Source organism: Dendroctonus ponderosae, unplaced genomic scaffold (genome assembly GCF_020466585.1).
Source record: "Dendroctonus ponderosae isolate FM_Combo_2020 unplaced genomic scaffold, Dpon_F_20191213v2 Dpon_F_20191213_6, whole genome shotgun sequence".
Lineage (NCBI taxonomy): Eukaryota > Metazoa > Arthropoda > Insecta > Coleoptera > Curculionidae > Dendroctonus > Dendroctonus ponderosae.
The window spans coordinates 8,946,082-8,968,109 of record NW_026018814.1 but is presented as its reverse complement, the minus strand read 5'-3'; the positions used below and the strand labels follow the sequence as shown (position 1 = coordinate 8,968,109).

General features: G+C 34.2%; 2 protein-coding genes across 6 annotated transcripts in view; one reads left to right on the top strand and one right to left on the bottom strand.

Moving 5' to 3' along the window:
* The window catches only part of LOC109544945, a 215,385-nt gene that overhangs the window by 173,528 nt on the left and 19,829 nt on the right, over window positions 1-22,028 (top strand). The gene's annotated exons all lie outside the window — the stretch shown is intronic.
* Window positions 9,587-11,825, bottom strand: LOC125504762. Its single transcript, XM_048667193.1, has 3 exons — window positions 11,619-11,825; window positions 11,380-11,519; window positions 9,587-10,539 (listed from the first exon to the last, which is right to left on the bottom strand). Exons 1-3 carry the CDS (start codon window positions 11,657-11,659, stop codon window positions 10,343-10,345), a joined length of 378 nt encoding a protein of 125 aa, XP_048523150.1. The 5' UTR covers window positions 11,660-11,825; the 3' UTR covers window positions 9,587-10,342.

Below are 22,028 nucleotides of genomic sequence, written 5' to 3'. Positions count from 1 at the left end.
TCATTTGTACACCTCCGTTGCCGCGATCCCATTTTTAACAAAATTAAAAAAGCATTAGCCAATTAGGACCATTTTTCGCGCAGATTTCAAGAGAAAAAACTGTACGAAACCGGCAAGCTTAAGAGTGAGCTGTAATTTGTATACTCTGACGTGGCAATTTTTCACAGAGGAAGATTAGTGCTCGCGATTAAACGAGCACCCTTAGCTAAGATGGGAATTTCGAGAGTTATTGCCTATTATATTTTATTGACAAAAAACTCCAAGGGTCGTCGACGCAAAATAATATTGGATATTCTTCGAAATTATAAGCCTTTCTCCCGATTCTAGGCTTTATGTTTGTGCAGAATCGTTTGCGGGTAGACGGTTATTATTTACTTTTTACATTGCGTTCTGCGGGAGTCGATCAGAGCAAATGATGATACGAAAATGTTAATAGCTTTTAATATGTGATAAATCAAAACTGGCGAGGAAAAGTGAAATCAAATATATTTGAGTGGATGTTTTAAGAACGCAACTTCAACTTTGTAATTTCCGTACTATACGCAACAAAAATAAAGTCTTACGGTAACTGAACTACTGAATCCTAAAGCGATTGATAGGAGCTACTGATAGGAAAAGATAATGCCAGTAGTAGATACTGATAGGAAACGATAATTTCTCGAAAAAAATTCGAAGTTGGCAGGGCTACTAATAGTTAAACCATGCTTTCTTCTCCTCTAAACTTTTTGGGTTGTAGAGTAGTGTAGAGTAGAGTAGTAGACCGGGGCGAAGTTAATTTAGAAAAGGTTTAGTTATGAAATTTTGATGCTGATTTATTTGATGATACATTTTTTAAAATCAGGCCCTCAATCAAAATGTTATGTTAGGAACAACTTATATCGTTTATCATCCTCCTGATGGTTTGATAGTTCAAAAGCTAAAAACTTTATTATTCTACGAATATGACAGTAAAATGCTGAATATTTTGAGTAAAAAATAGTATATTAAAACAGCGAATAAAACTGCCAGATAGATAAGAATATAGTGAGGAAAAATACAGAAATAACTAGTTTCTGTACTTTTTGATTTTCCCACCAAAATTGGCCCACGTATTCTACTGATACATAATTAGTATATTTTGCAATATCTGCCCTGAATGTGCGTGCAAAAGCTAAACAATCTAACCTTTGTGTACTGAATTCTACAGTTAAATCGTTAATATTTTTAGTTCACACATTTTTTTTGATTATTTCAAATTACCTGTTTGATGAATTATTTCGTGTATCAGACAAATAAGAAGACACTGAGAACAAAAGTGATATGATAATTTTTTAATTATCCAAGCAACGTTAGCCACCGTGATGTTTTAATACTGACTACATAATTGACTTGTGATTTTTTTAAAATATCTCAATAGATAATAATCTGTGTAATGAGTACATTTTGCGTTTCTTTCCTTTTTAAGATGTGTACTTTGAATGCAAATGAAAAACAATAGTAACTTTTTAGCTGACTGATTTGAAAGTTTTTCGATAAAGCACTTTGAAGTTTAGAGTGAACGTAATCAAACTTTGTGTGGGCGAAAAATCGTCGGCGAAAGCTTTTAAACGGCAAAACATAAAAAACAAATAGACGAATAATGCAAGTTGACTTTTTGAAGCAACCATAACAAACCAATGCAAACAAATAGTGCTGCAAACAATTGAACTTATTTTAGCTTTGTCCACAAGCCCCTATTTGGATTAATCGAGTCTGCTATTTTTAAAGCAAATAGCATGCCGTTTGCTTTTGAGGGCATGTTTCGAATGCAACAATTATTTTGTCCACTCGACGTGAAATAGTTCATTAATATTTTTTTAGCCAAGTTAGATATTTGTAAGTATTATCTCTTAATGCAACAGCGCATTAAAAAATCTGTTGCACAATTCCTTGTTGACCTGTTAATTTTTAGCTGTTCAATTCCATTGTTCCTACTGTTCCTTTAAAGTAGTGTCTGCTACTTTTCAATGGATTTTTTCCCGAAAATGTAATAGTTCCCTTCAGAATTAATGGCCTCAAAAATGCCATCCTAAACTCAGTTCCTTCACCATAAACTAGACGAAACGATCAATTATATCTCCAAAGTACGTAGACGATCGTTTAAACTTACAAAGGTGTTCCGTAAATTGGGGAATTCACTGAACGGGAGCACCGAAATAAATCTCAATATACAGTGTAAAGGGTCATCCTAAAACGTCTTAAGGGTAGCATTAGCGCTCCCCTAGGGGCCCTAATCCCTTCTATCATTACTGCACCGTCCTGCGACACATATCTCTTCTCGAATAGCGCCACTTAAATCTTGTATGAGCTAAGGAAGATATTGTCTGGAAGGAGGGGGCGTTTATTCTGGCAAAATCCATTGATCCGAAATTGTTTCAGTGCTTCTTTTGTCCTAAAGCATCCTATGGCCATTGAGTTTTATGCCAATTCTTTAGGTACTTAGTAGTATTCATCCCAAGAACCCCATACGTTCAATCTCAAAGTAGAATCTCAAAGATCCAAAATCTCACCATTGAGTGTGTTCCATATCTACAGTTTTCCATAAATAGATAACAAAATATTCTAGCATCCAAGTGAATGTTCAAATATCTCGACGCACCGCAAGCACCAAAATCGAAAATTTAATTAACGTCTTCACGCCACTACGTCTACTTTATTTCGTCAAACGAAACCTCCAGAAGGAATCCGCGAGTTAATTAATTTAGGTGCGCTTCTGTTAAACTTGTCTGCTTACCTTCGTCAACATTTTATAAATATTTAATTATCAGCAGCTAGACAAGACCGAAGTTTTTGAGCTGTAAATATTCAAGTTGATTTCAAGAAGACTCACATTAAAAATGCGGTTGAGACCGAGCTAAATTAAATTTTAAATTTAATGCAGCGAATTCAAGTAGGCGAATAGCCTTTATTGCTTAGCTGCTTGGCTATTAACCTGAATGTTATTGAAAGGAATTATAAATTAACTGGTTTAATATGACAGTGGAATTAAGATATGTTGGATTTGTATGTTAATATAATTTGTGATTACAACCTGCAAAAATCTCTTAGGTCTTTAATGCGTAGGTCTACCTTGCTTTGGCTCGATTGGCATTTATTGTCTATAAAATGTTTACTCCATTTATTATATCTTTGCTCGTAGAAAGGCCTGCTCATATCCACTTTTAGACTACTCCCGGCTTGTTTGTTCAGTTTCTTCTAGGAAATTTTCACAAGCTTTCATAACTTCAAAAAGAAAAACAAATATTTGAAAATCCATTAAACTTGTTAATGAACATTGACTTCTGTTGATTGGTCTTTGATTCAGTTTTGAATTATATTCAACCCACATTGGTTTTGCATGTTCGAAATCATGTTTGCACTAGCCAAAGCGAATAACACGCGCTTATTGATTTAGTATATCTAAGCTCAAGTAATTACTGATAGTACGTCAAGATTCCCCTAGGTAATTTGCCTTCAAATATATGGTTCATTTGATTATTGAATACATGCAGCAGGAAACGGGTTGTTGACGGAATTCCTCTGAATGCAAATCGAAAACATAACATGGCGTATCAGCATTTTTCTATTAATTATTGAAATTTAATCAATACAAAGCCGGCCACACAATGCCAATATATTTGATTGTTTTTTCGCGAAACTGGCGAGTTGAATAACGATCGCTGGCGATTTAATTTGCGCTCTGAATTTATTTTAAAACTGAAATTGAATATTGAAATGGATTTTATTTTAAAATAACTGCAGAATTTAATCCTACATGTGGGAATTTGTTTTGTTCACGTTTGCTTACATTTCACAATGAGTTTTCGTCAATCACATTCCCAACTCTATTTTCAAACAATGTTCAAATACTGTTAATAAATAATCAATTGTTACACGAGGTGTAACAATAACACAATAACGAGGTGTCCAGAATGAAAAATATTTAATTGTCTTTTAGGTGTTTCAAAAAAACATAATATATGTATTATTATACAGTTTCTACAAAGGAGATTTCTGGGTAGAGAAAAAGAAAAGAGAGAAAAAACAACATATAAGGGTATCCCAAATAAACGTCGGTTTTGAATTTTTTGCTCCTTACAGTGTCATTTTTAACATTGAAAAAATGTGTGTCCGTGGCATTCTTTAGGACACAGCAGTAAGTAACACAAAAGAAATTACTATCACAGTTGGAGAAAGTTTTGCAGCCATAGTTCCCAAAATGCGTAAAATTATGAGTCATCGGATTGGTCGAAATGAAGCCAATGTAAAAGAGCATTGAAAAAAATTGAGCAAATTCAAAATCCCAATGCCAACGAGAAAACAGAAACAAGCTTTCTTTTTTGTCGCTTGACTTGAAATATCGCAGCAGTGCATGCATTCATAAGGAAAGCGCGACCACAATTTAGCATAGAGCTTAGGAAATTTGCGTTTTCACAACAACTATGCAACGAATTTTAACAAATTATTTGAAAATGAATTTGCACAGATCGGAATTGGCTTAAGAGCTAAAACCAGAGACCATGGGCAAAGAAGAGCGTTTGTTAATTGGATTGGACGACGACTGGATGGCGATTTTTCTATCGTAAGCTTTTTTGCGCAAAAAAAAACGAAATGTGGATCTGAACAGCATCTGGTATCAACATGCGATAAAACCAGAGGAACCGCTGTATCACTGCACGAGTCCATTTCTTGTTCGTGTTGTTTCTCGTTTTGGAGATAGGGATTAGCCGTCAATATCATGCAATTTAACGCCTATGGACTTTTTTTCTGTTCGTTTTTTCAAGTGACAAATTTATGTGATCAAAGCTCCAAAGGCGGAAGTACCAAYTACACCTGGCTATGAAAAATTGAAACTCACTAAAAACACATATACCTTTTATTTAACACAAACCCGGCGTTCTTCTTAGAGCACTCTTTATTATACAATTTCTTAAAAGAAGACAGAAGAAAAGAAGAATCGAAGTTTTGGTACTCAACATCATCTTCAAACAGCATTAAGAAAAATTGTATCCTTAGAAAAGGAGCCAAATAATTCTTAATATATTAAACAAATATTCTAAGTAAGTCCCGAGTAACAACCGTAATATGGATAGGACATTGACGAATCAGAGGGCTTAAAAGTAAAATGCCAAACAATTGATGAAAAAACAGCGGTTTCACAACCACCAAAAGAATACAAGAAAGGATAATACAGAACACCATGTAAGAAGGAAGAAGCGAATATGGAGAGGCAGACAAAAACATTCAATTTCCACAAGAAGGTCAGAGAAACGATAAACAGGCACGCAGGACAACAGGCATTATTGACGGATGATAAAGATAAAATAGTTCAAGGGATAGCTGAAAAAAGAAAGTTGTTCGGGAAATAGAAGCAGATCGAAATGAAAAGCTTCCAGTTTGGACACGATCAATGTCGAAATATTTAATTTGATTGCAGAAAAGTTGAAATTGAGATTTGAAGGACTTGAACGTGACTTGAAAAGTTGGTTGAACCGAAATATTTTGTTTTCGTTACCCACATGGGAGGAAAATTGCTTGCATTAAGAATTAAATCCTGAGCCATTTTAGGAGTTTTCCCAATGTTTTGTGTTGGGTCATGACTTTGAATCCGAACTAGACACAAATGTAGAATTATTGTTAAAATTGCGCTTGCATTAAATGTGGATTGCGCGAAACAGTGGATAACTTTATGCTTTTATAACCCATATTTTTGAAAACATGATTATTTACTAATATTTTCATAACATTTTAGTTCATTAACTAAGAAGGTTGAACTCGCTTTGCATTTATGAATTACTTTAGCAAAACCGACCACAATTTTGTTTTTACTCAACCATAATATACATTTTCCTATACACAGTCTGTTTTATTCTATTGCATTTCAGTTCTTTTGATGCAGATTTCATCATGTTCAAAAGTAAATTATATTTATGAACCATTCTGCTGAATTTGAGAAACAAAATGTTTATGTGTGTGTCTACAGAGTGTAGAGTGTGAGCTTGATAGTGTCAAAATAGTTAAGTTTTCGCGACCATTGCAAGAAACTGATATGTTTTTCGAGGACAATAATTTGTTCCGCACGTTCCCCAAGAAATTATTTTCTGTGAAATCTCGAAGATCAGAAAAGCTCACCAGTCCAACTTGGGCTTTGCTTTGTCCTTTAGAAAACTTTTAAAATTTTTCGTTTACCAAAAGTACATTGTCTATGTGGTATAGGCTGCGCTGAAAAAGTTAAATAGTCATCCATATTTTCCGCACCCAAGGTTCTGTTCGCTTTTCCAATCTTCATGTATATAAATATCGCATATAGTGAATGATGTTCAATGTAGCAGAACTAAATAAATTATTTTCCCAACAAATACCCATCGTAAATTCAAAGCAGGAAATAATTTCAAAATAAGTCCGGGATTCGGTTCTATAAAACCGTTAAGAAAGGCGATAAATCTGGAAAGTACATCGACGATCCAAATTCGTTGGTACACGAGGTAATTTATCGAACTCATATCTACGGGAAGTCTGCCACGTAAAGTTTATCGTTCTTCGACATTTCATAACTGGTCTTTCCTCGTAGAGCAGGTGGAACGGTTAAATTATTGGTCAATTTCCGGTGTTCATAAAGCATATTTTTCAGTTTTTATCATAGATGGCAGTTTTATTGCGACCATTTTGTTTTTTCTGTGTTTATAAAATGCAAACTTTCTGATAACTGATAACCCTAACATTGAAATAGATTTTATAAATTTCCAAACAGTTCTTACTTCAGAAATTTTCCTTAACATATAACTATACTAATAAAGTAAGTTCCATAAACTGTAAATTGGAGCTGCAAAAGCTTCGCAATCAGTGTGCATTTCGCAATTTAGTTTGGATCTGCCAAAACAAGATATATCGCTAACTCGAAATTACTTGGCTGCAATTTTAATAAAACATAATAATTATAATGCATTATGATTATTGCGCCACTGGCAATAGATTGAACCGATCGGTTTTCTAATTAAACAGCATTCAGCAATATAAATATTATTTACATTTAATGTAATAGTTGATGGATTTAATCAAGCTGATTGATTTAAACTGGGGTAAATTTTCAATTTGAAACTGACATTTTTCAATTTGGCTTGATGTTTGCTAAATCACATTCCATTTAATATCGTTTTACATCGGCGAAGCTGATGCAGAATCGACTGCACCTTGCACAGCAATTCTATTACTTTATCGAAATCTAGTATGTCGAATATCATCTTGGATGTTTCATCTTCAGTATTTACATATTATTTGCTAGAACTAACTAAACTAAATTGTATAATCTTCACACAAAATTAATTAAGCAGATTTAAAACACAATCATAAGTAAATATTAATCTAGAAATATATAGCAAAATGAGATTGAAACAGACCGAATCAAGAGAAGTTATTTCATGATTGAATGAATCAAACCATCCTACTTTATTTATTAAAACAGCAATTTTGAATTCACATATTACTATATAAATACAAAACGTTTCATATAGCCACAATATTTTACTTGGTTTGCCACTACTAGCTGTTAAAACCCTTGAAATGTAACGCATGTAAAATTACCAACTCTTCACTTAATCCCTTAAGCTGCTACCTAATTCGCCCTTTTTAATTAAAAGCGCACTAATTGCAAATAAGTTTCATTATTCGCGTTAATGAAAAATAAATGGAACGCAACTCCCATGGTAAACACTTCTAACATGTAATTAGGATTTAAGCAAAAACGAAAGAGATTATAGGATAAATGGAAACCGGCCGCGTAGGTGATGGCAAGTTGCAAAACGATACTTTTTTCAGATAGTTCAAAGCACAAAAGTGACATGTGAAGTATACAATTCAAGTGTGTGCCGAGTTAATTAAAGTTACGATTTGCTTTTAGTCAGCTAATTAAATCGTGTGATAAATTTAAAGTCTGTTAAAAATTTCAGCAATTTTTTTGCAACTTTTTTATATTTTAATCATTAGAATCTACGATTTTCGAATCGACATGACCGTTTTGAATCGACATGACCAGTATCATTATCGAGCCATTCAAGTTAATTCAATATTTGGGTCAGGCCTCTGGAGTAGTTTAAGAAAAGTCTTTAGGGACAAACAGGGAAGAAGAAACACTAAACTGGATTTCTGCTCTCAGTAAATTAATGTTCGTATTTTTTACATAATTTTGCTTACTGTTCCCTTACCGGGTTACCTTTTTCGGTTACTTTTAGGTCCTTTCAGATATTTTCCAGTTAATGAAAAGCACACTCTCTTGTATAACTATCAAATAATTTGGGTCGTTTTTTCAGGACAGATTGGATTGCATGATATGTTTGGGTCAACTTCTAAAAACTGAACTAGCTATTGCAAACGCAGCTGTTCTAAATCGAAGTGAAAACACACTAACATAACAGAACCAAAGGAAACAAAGGAAGTTAAATAAAGCTTTTAATATGAAGACGAAGTTGAATTTACTCCGCGAAATAGTTCAGAACTGACAAATAAAAACCACATAAAACTGTGTGAAAACTTTGAAGGTATTTATTTGAAAAAGTGAATGCCACATTGGGCGAAGTTTTTTTCATGTCTCCACTGCGCCAACGCCAATAAAATAAATAAAAACGCACATTTGTATTCATTTCGTATCAAATCTGCACAGTAAAGCGTGTAACAATATAAAAGCTAGCAAATTGTCGGTCAGCAGAACATTTCAAAGTGCTCAGAACTCCAACAAACTACACGGTTCCCCAGGGACGATTTGATTATGGTAATTTTTCGTTGGGTAAACAACGATTGAGGCCAAAATTGGTTCTTACACCCTTTGTGAAATGCCTGAATCCTCAAATCTATAAATCGAAAGAGCTTAACAAAATATAAGGTCTTAAAAACGTGACTTGTTTCCACTCTGCCAGCATAACCCAACCCTAATTTACTTTCGGTCCTGGTCTTGCTCGACGTTCTACGTAGTAAAAGCTAGGGGACAACGACATATACATAAAAATGCACGTCGTAAACAAGTTTATACCCGTCATAACCATTGTTTTTTAGCGACGACCGATATGAAGTATGCAAAGGGAGGAAAAAACGGTCTTTGCTGGGGTTGGTAATGCCTGCATAAAGACACTGAGTGCTCGATTGAATGGATTAGATTTTATGAAACATGTTCTATTCTGCTCAAAAACGGGGACTATTTTTCATAATATTGAATACAGTCGTTGTTCTCTTGCCAATCACAACATTTCAAACGTTTCTGTTCAGGAAAGTCAGTAAATGATCCTTTGCTGATGCAAAAATAAATTTTCCAGTTGATTCCACCTGTGGGCTTTTAAACTTCAAATAATGTTGTAAATAATAAATTATGTTCCCAAACATGGGAGCTCAGCAAATCTATATTGAATGTAGCCTTTAGTTTCCGTCCATAAAGTTACTAAACAAACAAAACAGTCTTAGTGAGTGCCATCGAAGTCCACACATTTAGGTTGCTACTACACTCAACTAAAGTTTGCACAGTAATGTTAGGAATTGTAAAGGGAAAAGGAATTAGAACTGCTAACAAGCTGGAAAAAGCGTGCTTCTGGCAATGTATAAGTCATTTTAGATTATTACTTTATTTTATTAGTTTCAAACATCATTCGAAACTAATAATGATATAACTTGACTAAGATGAGACATTAACACTAAGACAAAAGATGTGGTAAATATTAAAGCGTTTTAAGTTTGGATTTTTTCATTACTTTAATCAATATAACAAATAACTAAAATATATTTTTTTACGGAGAAAAGCAAAATGCAGCAATTTTATTTATTGCGCCATTATGTTCGATACGAAATCGGTAAAAATATCAAATTTGACACAATAACATTGAAAATAAAGACAATGGGCCCATCAGCATAAATTGAATAAATAACGGGCCAATTAATTCCGTTTGTTATTACATTGAATATAATTAATATTTACATTACTGAATTGTATTTATTCGAAACACGGAACACTGATCTGGTTTAATTATTATTATCATTGGTCAAATAATTATAATGTTCCTCCATTAGTATTAGATCAATGTGTATAATTATAGTTGGATGTTTGATTTAAATAATGCAATTTACTAAACTCACAGGGTTTTTCGAAACTTTTAAAGCGACAATTCGAACACAAACATGTATTTAACAAGCCTTTGATTAGACAACTAAATCCTTTTTTTTTCAAATAATGATGTCCTCTGTTCTACTCAATCAACACAAACATACAGTCAAATTACTTTGTTAATTTTGAACCAAACGGTTCAAAACATGTCACCTCAAGGCTTCCATACAGTAAAGAAATAGTAAAACCCTTCCAGTCATGCATTTAAAGCAAATTGGGATTTTTCTGGAAAAAATCGTCCCATTCTTGGGCGTTTTCGCATGGCCATCGCATTTGTTCCTCCCCTTTCGTGTACTTGGTGCACCAAGTGCCACTCTCATCCTTTAGAATATTGCTGATCCCGCCGGAACATTCACATTTTGGTAGTTTCGGCATATTACAGGGCATCACATGAAATTGATCTGAGAAAGACAAAAGTCCACTTAAAGTTCCAACTTAGTTAGCAATTCCAAAAAATTACCCATATAAAGAATATAGTACAATCAGCTGCATTAGAATATGCAGAAATATGCTGGCTTTTAAATAAAGCCTGTTTAAGCAAACGATGAAGTTTGGCAAGTTTCCAGAAGCTTCTTAACTCTATCGTAAAGTGCTCTTAAGATGATTATCTCTGACTTGTGCTACTTTTCTTCGCTCACTTACAGCTAACAGATAACAGATAAATGTTTGTAAAACCGAAAAATCAAAAGTATGAATTTAATTGGACGACTGAGTCTGCATTTTACATGTATTTGATCTGCAGATCTTTATAAACAAATTGTAATCGCAAAGTTTCAACTTCCAAATACTAATTATTTGAGGTTTTTGAGCTAAATTTTCAGATTGTTGAACAACATTTAAACTCAATTTTCGTAAAAAAGCATTTTGCGATATTTCGCTTTATAAATTGCCTAAACTCGTCATTTGTTGCACATTTTGTCCATATTTGAGAGAATAATAATTAATTTAAAAAAATGTTCAAACTAAAACTTTAAATATTGGGATCATTTACACAAATTCTGGTCAAAGCTTCCAATCAATGCGTCCACACGAATTCCGAAAAAACGTGCATAATACAAGCAAAAAGCGAACCCAAAACTTTGATAAAGCGGCTAAATGTTCAGAAAACGATACGATTTTTTTAAGCAACATTGAAAGTCCAACCTGCATCATTAAATAACATTTTCACCCAACGACAAACGGTCGCAAGATCTGTCTAAAACCACCCAGGCTGACTAATTATAATAATAAAGTAAATTTACCTAAAGCCACACACTGAAGTCCTGACTCTCCAATTTCCGCTTGATAATCCTGCCAACATTTGCAGGAAGAGGTCGGTATCACCCTTGCTGAATAAGCAAAAGTCCACAGCGAGCTCATAAAACAAATCGCCAACAAAATCCTAAAAGTGAAAAGGCAACATTGAATAGTGCCATAACGCTCCTTCCTGCTATAATTAATTGCTTTAATTAAGCTGCCCGAAATTAAGTTTAAAACTCACATTTCTGAAACCCCACAAGCACTTTGAGCGGATTTATGCATGAAAATCAGCACTTGAATGTTAGATCTAAATTGAGAGTTAGATATTGTGCTGTTGATGCTTTCGGCTCAATTGCACACTTCATGAAGAGTCTTTTGCCAACATGAAACAAACATACGTATCGGCGATTTGGCGTGGAAAATAATGCCCATAGAACGGACAACTTGTTTCATGCTGTAGTGTGAGAGTTTAGGTAGAAATCTTGTCCCAAACTTAAAATCATGTAGCTAAATTATTTCCATTGATATTAGCTGGGAGACTGTGTATCTTCAAACAGCAGGGAAGGCAGCTCATTTTGCTCTCATTTGCTTTTAACAAAACATCTCGAATTTGGTCAGTAAACATTAGAAGGAATTGCGAAATGTGTTTTTGGTTGAAACCATTTTGCAACGAAATTCTACATAAAGTTATCAAGAAATGGCATCGAAATACGAGGTAGGTAGACATTTGCAAAAATTGTTAAGTAGGTATGCCATTTACCCCTTAACTAAAAAAAGTCTTCAGCAATGGCGTCAACCCAGAAGTGAATAAATTATACTCAACAAGTTTGCCTGCCTTTGTAGGTCCTATTAAAGAAGCGTTGACACTTAACACAGAAAGCTAATTGTTTTATGCTACTTCTTGCGGTATCTCAGCACGCCAAGATTTACCATAATGTTCCGGCCGGTGTCAATAACATTGATTTTGTTAGGAGATTTAGGGCACACGGATTTGGGTTGGAACAGGAGTTGTGTAACACAACAAGAGTTTTTCATTTTTGTAGTCATTCTTGAAGTGAAAAAACAGTTGTTAGAATTTAAGTTATTTCAGTTGATTTATAATATTTAATATTATTTGAAAGCGATAAAAGCTTTGGACAGGACTAGACTGATTTTAAATGCTGGTTAATTACTGTACAAAGCTGATACCTAAATTTGCATTGCATGCAATATTGATAAGATATAGAAGATGAAGGAATTGTATACTTTAACAATCCGTGTGAATATAGAAATCAAATTATATTTTCATTACATTCATTTCGGGACACCCTGTATAGAAATGGTGGCATTGTGGAATGGTGACATTCAAAATGAGATGGGATTTAGCAAAATGTGTTTTGTTGGATTAGCAAAATAGTTTCAAACTTTTGTCAAATAATAGTAAGTTTTTGTATTCTTGGTTTTCCTCAGCCATTATCTGTTATCCACTCCTGGTTTAGGGCCTTTTTCATATTCCTTTTTTATGCCTTTTGTTTAACATCCAGGCATCTTCTTACTTAGACGTCCATCTGGATTGAGTTTGTCTTTTTATTGTATCCATAACTTTGGTTTCTTCTGGAGTTTCTTCATCAGTGATTTTTTTGTCGTCTCTGTCCGTTCCATCGCTGTGTGCATCATCTATATGTTTTTGGCGGTAATTTTTCTTAGCTTAATTGTTTCCAAACCCATTGCCGCTACTGGCAAGGGGCAAGTGCCACAAGCCTTTTTCTAACAATTTACAAGGATATGGTGGTTTTTCAATGTGTATTTCATCTTCCCGAAGCCCGGTTAAACTCGTCTTTTATTCTTTGAGTTATTTCTACCTTTAGATTTTTCTTGTCTTTTTGTATCATCTAGGTATTGGTGTTGCCAATTATTTGTGTTTTTAACCTGTTTCCTTTCAACCTGACATTCTTCAAGGCATCATTACGATGTTTTAATTTATCAACCCAGTTCCTGTATGTCGTTTCTTATTAAGACGATATCGTCCTCTCGAATTCTTCATGGTTCGAGAAGTTTTCCTAGCGATTATTTCTACAAACCAGCAAGTGCTGTTATAGTTTCATGTTGAGAACGTTCCCCGATTAGTTAAAATGGATATTTCTACTCATATACTTTGCGTCTAGAATATAATGCTTTTTGCAACACACAGAAACGTATCTAAATCTACTTGCTTTAAAAATGGAGACAAACTTATGTTCCCAATGTTCCCAAATAGTTGCCTTAACATTGGAGATTATTTACAAATAATAATGCAAAATAGTAATCTGACTTTTAATTGGCGGAATTGATTAAGATTATTTGCCAAAATTCTCTATTTTTGCTTTTCGGCATTCTAATTCGTACATCCTGGAGCAAACCAAAAATACACTTTGGAAAAATATTAATTAAAGATTTTCGTTGAGGAAAACTTCAGCCATTTCCAGCAGGAACTGTTAGCACATGTAAAACCAACTTGTTCATTCTCGGCCCTTTAATCCACGTTACTTAATAACTTGTATCATTTTCAATTTTAGTTAAGTCTTTCAATACCGGTCACGTATCCCTCGGACAGTTTAAGTAATCACGTAAGTTCGTTGATTAAAACTATTAAGGACATTCGCCCAACCCTGTTATCACAACTTCTAATTGAACAGCGAACGAAGCGTTAATTTTAATTGAGCAGTGTTGCGGCTTAAATTGGAAAGCTGGATATGCTCTCAAAAGCGGCATTTGAATCCGACAGTACTCAGAATGTGCCGCATCTGAGCCTTGAGCATAAATTACGTTGTTTGTGGGAGAAAATCAACAATTAATTTCAGGATAGTTGGGGGCTTAGAAGGGCAATAATTACATGCGTACTAAACATATCTATCAAATACAATTGCGCGCTACAATGAAGCATCCTACTACTACTCAAGCGAATTGCTTCGATAAATTATTTGAAGATTTTTGCGTCAGTTTTGAAGAAACCATGTAAAACATTTTAAAATAGTCTGAGTTTATATATTATTTGTTGGATGTGATCACTTATTATTGTGTATGTGTGGGGAAATCGAAACGTCGAATGTCCGCCTCACGCTTAATAACATTGAGATTCAAAGGGTCCACCCTGGTGATAAAAAGCCGCCCAACTAAAGGGAAAATTAATTTACCAAAAATTACCTATTGATTATCTGAACACCTTTCGAACCCCGATCCGGTGCCTTGTAAATTGATAATCCACGTCTCCAATTAAACGAGCTGGCTGAGCTCGAACGTTATTCATCTCGTGCCAAAGTCGATTGTAAATGAAGGAGGCACTTGCTTTTAAAGATCAAGTGCTTCTGAAATAGATTAGCCTGAAAATATTGACCGATTTCCTCAGCCAACAAGTGGCCGTCGAATTTGAGACGGCGACGTCGCGTGTACAAGTTGCATGTTTGACGAGCGTCACGAGTCGTTGCTAATGAGTTTATTGCATATTAAAGGGATGGTAATGGCCCTCCATGATTTCCGGTTGGTAGGGCTATCAGGAAACTCGAATAGTCCCACATTGACAATAAACTAAACGATGTGTCCGATTTGTTTATGAGTTTAGGTGCGACCAGATTATCTAGATCATTTTGGACGATTCCTGAACGATTTTTCAAACAAAATGCTCTTGAGTTCCAGCAACAACTCAAATTTGCGTCGAAATCACAATCAGTCTGCATCCCCAATCAATCATCTGTGTCAATTCAATGCAATAGAGAAATCAAGGGATCTGCTGCCACCATTTTTTCTAGTGAGTTCAGTTGATTGAGATGAAGAAGTAGTCAATATCGGTTGAAAAGTTTTCCGGCCTGAGAAGAAGTGGACCATTGGGCATTGTTTCTTGACATTTTGAACACATCTGATGTGAATATTATCCAGAGCGATGAAGTAACGGTCGAAGTGGTGATTCGTTTAAAAAAGAACTTTGAAGCAGAAAGTTCCATAATTCCTCAGAGTTGCTAAATTGGGTTTTTTCTCTTTAGACCAAGTCGACTTTCGAACAATGAATTTAGGATTTGGAAGCATAAACACTTAGCGTCAAAAACCAATCGAATGTTGAAAGTTTCAACAATCAAAAGCGCATAAATTCCCTTGTTTTCCTGCTGTTTTACAAATTTCGCTAGCCATATATTAAGATGCCAATATTTATATCTTTTTCAGCTTTAACTGACATAGAAATTCAGATGAATAATAGAGCAACAAGGAAAAGTTGAAAGCAGCAAAAGTTAAAAGCACAAAAAAATTCAAGCTCCCACTTCACATTCAAACATCGAAAGATTTTTTTTTTACTTGTTTACTTGAAAACTATGAGAAATTAATTATTTTAGCAAGAGCGGTTTTTCGTCTGAAAATCTTGGATGAGAGTTTGTGAGTCTTTAGAGCAACATCGAAAAAAACGTTTAAAGAAAAATTTCAAAAAATGATCAGAATTCCCAAAATCGCGTTTTCTCCTTTAAAGCAAGTAACCTTTAAAACCACGAGATTAGGATTTAGAAGCCTTTACCAGCAGGAACATTTAACGCAAGCAAATGAAGGAAATTTGGAAAATTTTAACAATAAAAAGCGCATAGTTGATGTATCATAGTAAATTGTTTACCGGTAGATTTATCAATTTCAAAAGCCATCTTTTAGCGTACTGATTTTTCTACTCACCCAAAGCTTAATTTAACACAAGCTGGGATAAGTAACGGAGTTGCGATCAAAAGATTGGAAACCCGCAGTGATCACCATTGCCTTTGAACTTTCAACATTCAAAGCTCGTTTACTATAAAACTATGAGAAATTGGAAATTTTATGAACGGCAGTTTCTTGTGAGAAAACTCTGTTTAACAATTTGTAAGGCTTTCCAGCAACATTAGAAAAAGATGATTTAAAGACAATTTTTTCAAAATAGTGTTTCTCTTCTTTTCAGCTAGTCGCCTTAGAACTTTTGAACGACGATTAAAATTTCAAAGCATTTACTCGAAGCATAAACAGCGGAAACAGTTATCGTCAGAAATTAAACAAATTTTCAAAATTTGTACAATCAAACACGTTAAATTCCCTTGTTTTCCGTGGGATTTGCAAAATTCGGGAACCATATTTTAGCATACATATTTCTCCACGAAACCGAGCCTTAATTTAACAAATATGCAGATAATTAACGGAGTTACGAGGAAAAGATTGGAACCACACAAAATGATTTCCTTTGCTTCGAATTTCCCAATATTCAATGCTCGTTAACTCTAAACCTATGAGAAAATGGTAATTTTGTCAAGGGCGGTTCTTCTGAGAAAGCCCTGGCTGATTCGCTGTGAGCTTTTTGTACAGCATTAAAAATTGATTTAAAAAAAAATTGAAAAAATTCCCGGATATTGAACATGTTTTTCTCCCTTAAAGCAAGTCAACTTAAGAACAAGTATAAAAACCCATAAACTCGAGTTTTTTCTTTTAACTTTACTATTTAATGTCGCGTTTAAATTAAACTGACTAAAGTTCACATTTTGCATATATTTTTTCTTTGAGATAAGTCACCGCACATAACTTGTGTTAAGTTGTTGTGTTGTTAAATCAGTTATTGACAATTATCACACGCACTTCGGGATAAGTTCTTGAATAAATAATTTAAGCATTTTCTTTGCAGTGGCTTCACTTACAGTTTTTCTTTTAATTTTTAGCGATTTCTACTAGATATTATTTTCAACAAATTATCATATGTCCACCTCGTTTCCGTTCATAGATTAAAGTTGGTTAAAATGTTTTTATAATTGGACAAAGAAGATATTTTGTATGCTTTCCAAAGAAAGTTGCTTTGCAAAATGAAATTTTATGCCTCATTTTTTTAAACTAATCTGAAATAACTGAGATGGCAGAAGGTCGTGTTTCTATTCATCCATTTGATTAGAAGCAAAGAAATTGAAAACATTAAATGAATTAATGACGGTAAAAATATTTTCAGCACTATTTGCTTCTACAAAAAGGCAGGTAGTTGAAAAGATACCCATTTGATACCGTTATTAATTGCTAAACTTGCTGGTCTTTGCTGTAAAAAAGGTTTATTTAAAGTGAAAAGATGATGATAGCGTGATATTTGGCAGGAACAATTGTTGTTTTTATTTTATTGTTTTAATAATATCTAATTGTGAGCTTGAAAAGTTCATTGTCTCATGTTATTGGGATGTTTCATAATGTGTTTTTGTAATATTATTTGAAAATTGCCAATTCCTTTTTAGTACTTAGTAGTTGGCAATGGGAAGCAGGTAAAATGGAAGTGCATGGTAAAGTTAAATGTTGGCCCATGCGTTTTCCAAGACGCAAAAACATTGTCAGTTCTAAGATATATTTTGTTTATTGGCAATTTTTAGACATTGTACTGCTTAGAAAATACGTACCTTCACAAGAAAAATTATTACTTCATAACCCAATAGCTTTGAGGACAAAAAGAAAATAAATTAACTTTTGCCAAAGATGTTGCTTAAAGCATCGTAGGCCTGAAAATATCCGTTTATGGCCGGTAAATCCAGACGTTGCAAGAAGCCACCAACATAAACTTGTCAATACGAACATCATGAAAAGGCCGAAGTTGCGAATTCTTTGAGTTGGTAAAACATAATCGCACAGTTGGTCAGATTGCAAATCGAGAATTTATAAAAATGTTGGTAAGCACTTTTAGATTATTCCATACATTGATAAAATTCAAACGTACATATAAAATAAATTATTGAATTCAAGTAGCAGCTCCCAGTGGCAATATTTAGCTAACAATATTTATCTGAACACTTCATTAGCAGCCGCTCGCATTAAAACACCGCACTACCCTTGATAAGGGGCGACTGAAAGAAATCTGGTTACAGTTAAAATTCTGTCACCTTTACCCCAATGTACGATTTGGAGTGAAATAATCCCCTACAGTTTGGATGGAGTGCTTTTAGCTTTTAGGGGGACGCAAAAAGTGTATTCCACTCGACTTCGCATATCTGGAGCGTAATACAAAAGAGTTTGTTAAGATTGTGTTTTATAATAGTATTAAATTACTCTCTCTGTGTTACTTGCCAGAAAGTATTATGGCTAGGGTCTGAACGAGGCAGAGGGTTTATATTCTGCGAAATTTATTATACAACGTGCAAACAACGAACGTAATTTAATGTTAAGATCAAATTTGCTAACCTCCTGTTCTCAACAGAAACTATACTGAATTTAACGTCTACAATTTAAAAAAAAACCTTCTTCATTTGTATCTAGACGGTGCTAACTTTTAAAGATGCATTTTCCATTGTGCTTCAGCAACAATTTAAAGTAGTTCAATGAGCATTTGGCAATGTGGAAAAACTGCCGTTCGTTTACGCCAACTTTCCGTCCAAGCAGACATTTGTTGGCAAACATGACACTGTTCAAGTGGGTTTGCGGTTAGATTTTCCATTATGGTCTTCAAAACTTACTTGCTTGTAGAGACTTAAAATATGATTAATTGAGTTAAAGTTAAAGAGTTCTGGAACTAAACGGCTTTTGATGACGAAGGTAGGACTCATTTGAACGCAGTTAATTTGAAAGAAACAACCACCAGAACCAGGCAGAGAAAACCATTCAAAAGTTTCACGCAGAAAGAAACTGTGTTTCAACCAATATTTCAAAGAAATAAAATCTTCACCAGAAAATGTTCTTTTGACATCAAAATTCCAATTACCAAATGAGTCTTTTTTCTTTACTATTTTCCAATTTCACTTGATTGAAACTGGTTTAGGAACCCGGTTGAACCGGGTATAGAAATAAATCGGCAGGTTTCTGGGTAATATTAATGCGTAAAATTCATTTGCAGGTGCGATTATTTCCACTCTGGTTTATTTTTTATAAATTTGCCAGTTTCCAGAAATAATAATGTTTTTGCATTTTTGCCTGCTGTAAACTTGTATTTAAATATTGCCTCAAAAAAATTGTTGTTCCGTAGTGGATCTTCAACACTCCACACCCTTTGCGGTTAGCAATTTGCATAATGAAAATCCATGTTTAAAAACACTCCACATCTCTGAACAATAACTCAGCTATAATTACATCGTTATTTACATCAATCTGATAAGATGTTGGAAATGCCTCTTACATTATTCAGCATTGTTTATATCGGATTCGCAGATAAATCCCAATATTCCAGGAATATCACTAATTAATTCAGACCGCGTAACAAAGCCATAGTTTGAGTCTTTTGTAATTAGCGAATCTGAACAGACCTTAGCTTCAGGAACAATTTGAAGGTTCAATTTAAGCTTAAAATAATTATTATAATTAGGCTTTATTCTGTTGATGTTGCCCAAACTAAGATGTTCAGTACACGGGAATGTTTCTTGATCAAATGAAATAGAAAGTGAATTAACATGTTGGCAATTCAGGAAAATTTAGAAAGTTACTTTGTATGGCTTGTTTCTATGCAAAGTTACCGAATCATTATCTTGCCGGTTACAAGTGACCTTCATAGGGAGAAGAAAACTCCATTCCGTAGTCTCTACCAGTTTCACCTCAATTTTTATTTTATTTGCGACATCTATGGGTCGCTGATTACCGATATAAAATTTTACGACAGTTTCAAACGTGATCCAATTTTATTTACCTTGAGGAAATCGCATGCAATATTTCAGCACATGCCCCTAACTTTTATGCAGCGCCGTAAATTGAATATTATCGAACAAGAACTTTTCAAATATTGAGGTGAATAACACGAATTTACCTTCTATGTCTTTTCTGCTGACGATATTTTTCGGCTTCAAAATTATATCCAAGTTTCATTTACTAGTAACAATAACATTTTAGGTGCTTTTTTTAATTAGTCAAACATATGCAAAGGGTTTTTTTGCGTTTTATGCTCCTGCAAACAGTCTTCAGGTTTATTAAAACACGAATTTTTACTGTCAATTATACTTTAGTATTTGTTAAGTGTTGGGGCGTTGCACCATTTAGAAGCTGAGAACAGCCAAAACGTATGAATTCGAAATTTTAACTGAGTATAATAAAGGATTAAATTGCCTTTGCTTTAATGCGAATTTCTTGCTTCTCATATTTAAATAATTTATTCTGTGCGAGGTATTCGATTTATTATTTAAAACTGCGTAATTTTACCGCAAGGGGTTCTTCATAACTGCGGAATAGATTTTCCGCCACGGTGTAATTCAGCTAATAAAAAAAAGCAGAAAAACGAAATTGAAAAAAATTAAAGCCTTTGATAAATATTCAGTTATAATGGGTGTACTATAGGACATTTTGGAAGGTAGAGAATCGCCATGCAGCAACCCATAAAGACATAAATGGAGATTAATGCGTCTCTCTGGTCCTAGAATGCGAGTTTCGCAGTAATTGGACATAGATATGCTCAAACTCTACTTTATCGCTATCTATATTGCCGACCGGGGCTAGATATAGCGCTGAGGCCAATTAGACTATTATATGACTCGAGGTTTTTTCATTTCCAGGCTTATCTGAGCCCGATAGTGGCGAATCCATGAATATTTAAGTTAACGTTTTTGGCTGAATCAAAGCTTTTACCATTAAAGTTAACTTCACCGGATAGTTTTCACGCGTAGATTGGACAGCGCTTTTTGATTGCTATAAAAGGCAAATTTTTCAGTCTTTCAACTCCAACTGCGCTTATAAATCAGAAGTTATGATCACTACGCTGAGAGTAAACGCCAGGAGTTCTAAACATTGTAGCCAATAATGCAGATGAAAAGCAAACAAACACGACATTTCTCTACTGTTCATGTTCAACGTCGACATTCTTGGATATGCCCGATTTAAATATAGATTGAAAATACGCGATTTTCTCGTTAAACTTAAGCATCAAACAGATAACTGCTTATTTCTATTGCCTGCAATAAGATTTAAAAGCGCTCGACTCCGAATAATGATGGCTGAACAAAACGACTTTATCGAAAGACGCCCTTTTCAAACTTTCGAAATTTAAAAGAACCGAAGGTCCGTATTCGATTACGAGAAAAACAAAAAGGGTTGCCATGAAATTGATGGATTTCGAATTTTTCAAGCCAGCGCCGGTTTTGTCTGCTTCCGTTTGCTTGTTTTTCCCACTCACGTTGTTTGCTTAATGCCTGCAATTTGTTTTTAGCTACCATTTGCTACTTAATAGTCACTACCGTATAAACAGTGATATTGTTGATAAGTTTATTAGCTAGAGAATGATGGTCGTTCAGATAATTCCTTTCGTTTTATTGATTGTAAACTTTTTCCATTTGAGACTACACGTTGAACTTGGAAACCCCAAATTGTCGGATGTTTCAGGGCAACAAAGTTTTACCATGACTGTCTTTTCTATTATGAAAATTGCTTAAAAATGGAAGTGCTGAAGAAGTGGAAAAAAATCGTCGTTTGCAACTCGATGACAATTATTATGCTCAAATCTTAGGATCAATTTTCATATAAGGCAAATCCTTGAGGTGAATGCAAAATGTTGCCTGGACGAGTGCTAAAAGCATGGTTTAAATTTGGTATTATCCAGAAGATTATTTAGAAGAAGATCCAGAAGGAATGTAGCAAATAATCATCCAAACCGCATGCAAAAGATCTGCAAGGAATTGTAGAATAGTGAAGTATATCTAAATACTTTATAGTCAGTAGCAATTTATATGAAAGTTATATACCGTGTTTTTAATAAGTGTTCGTT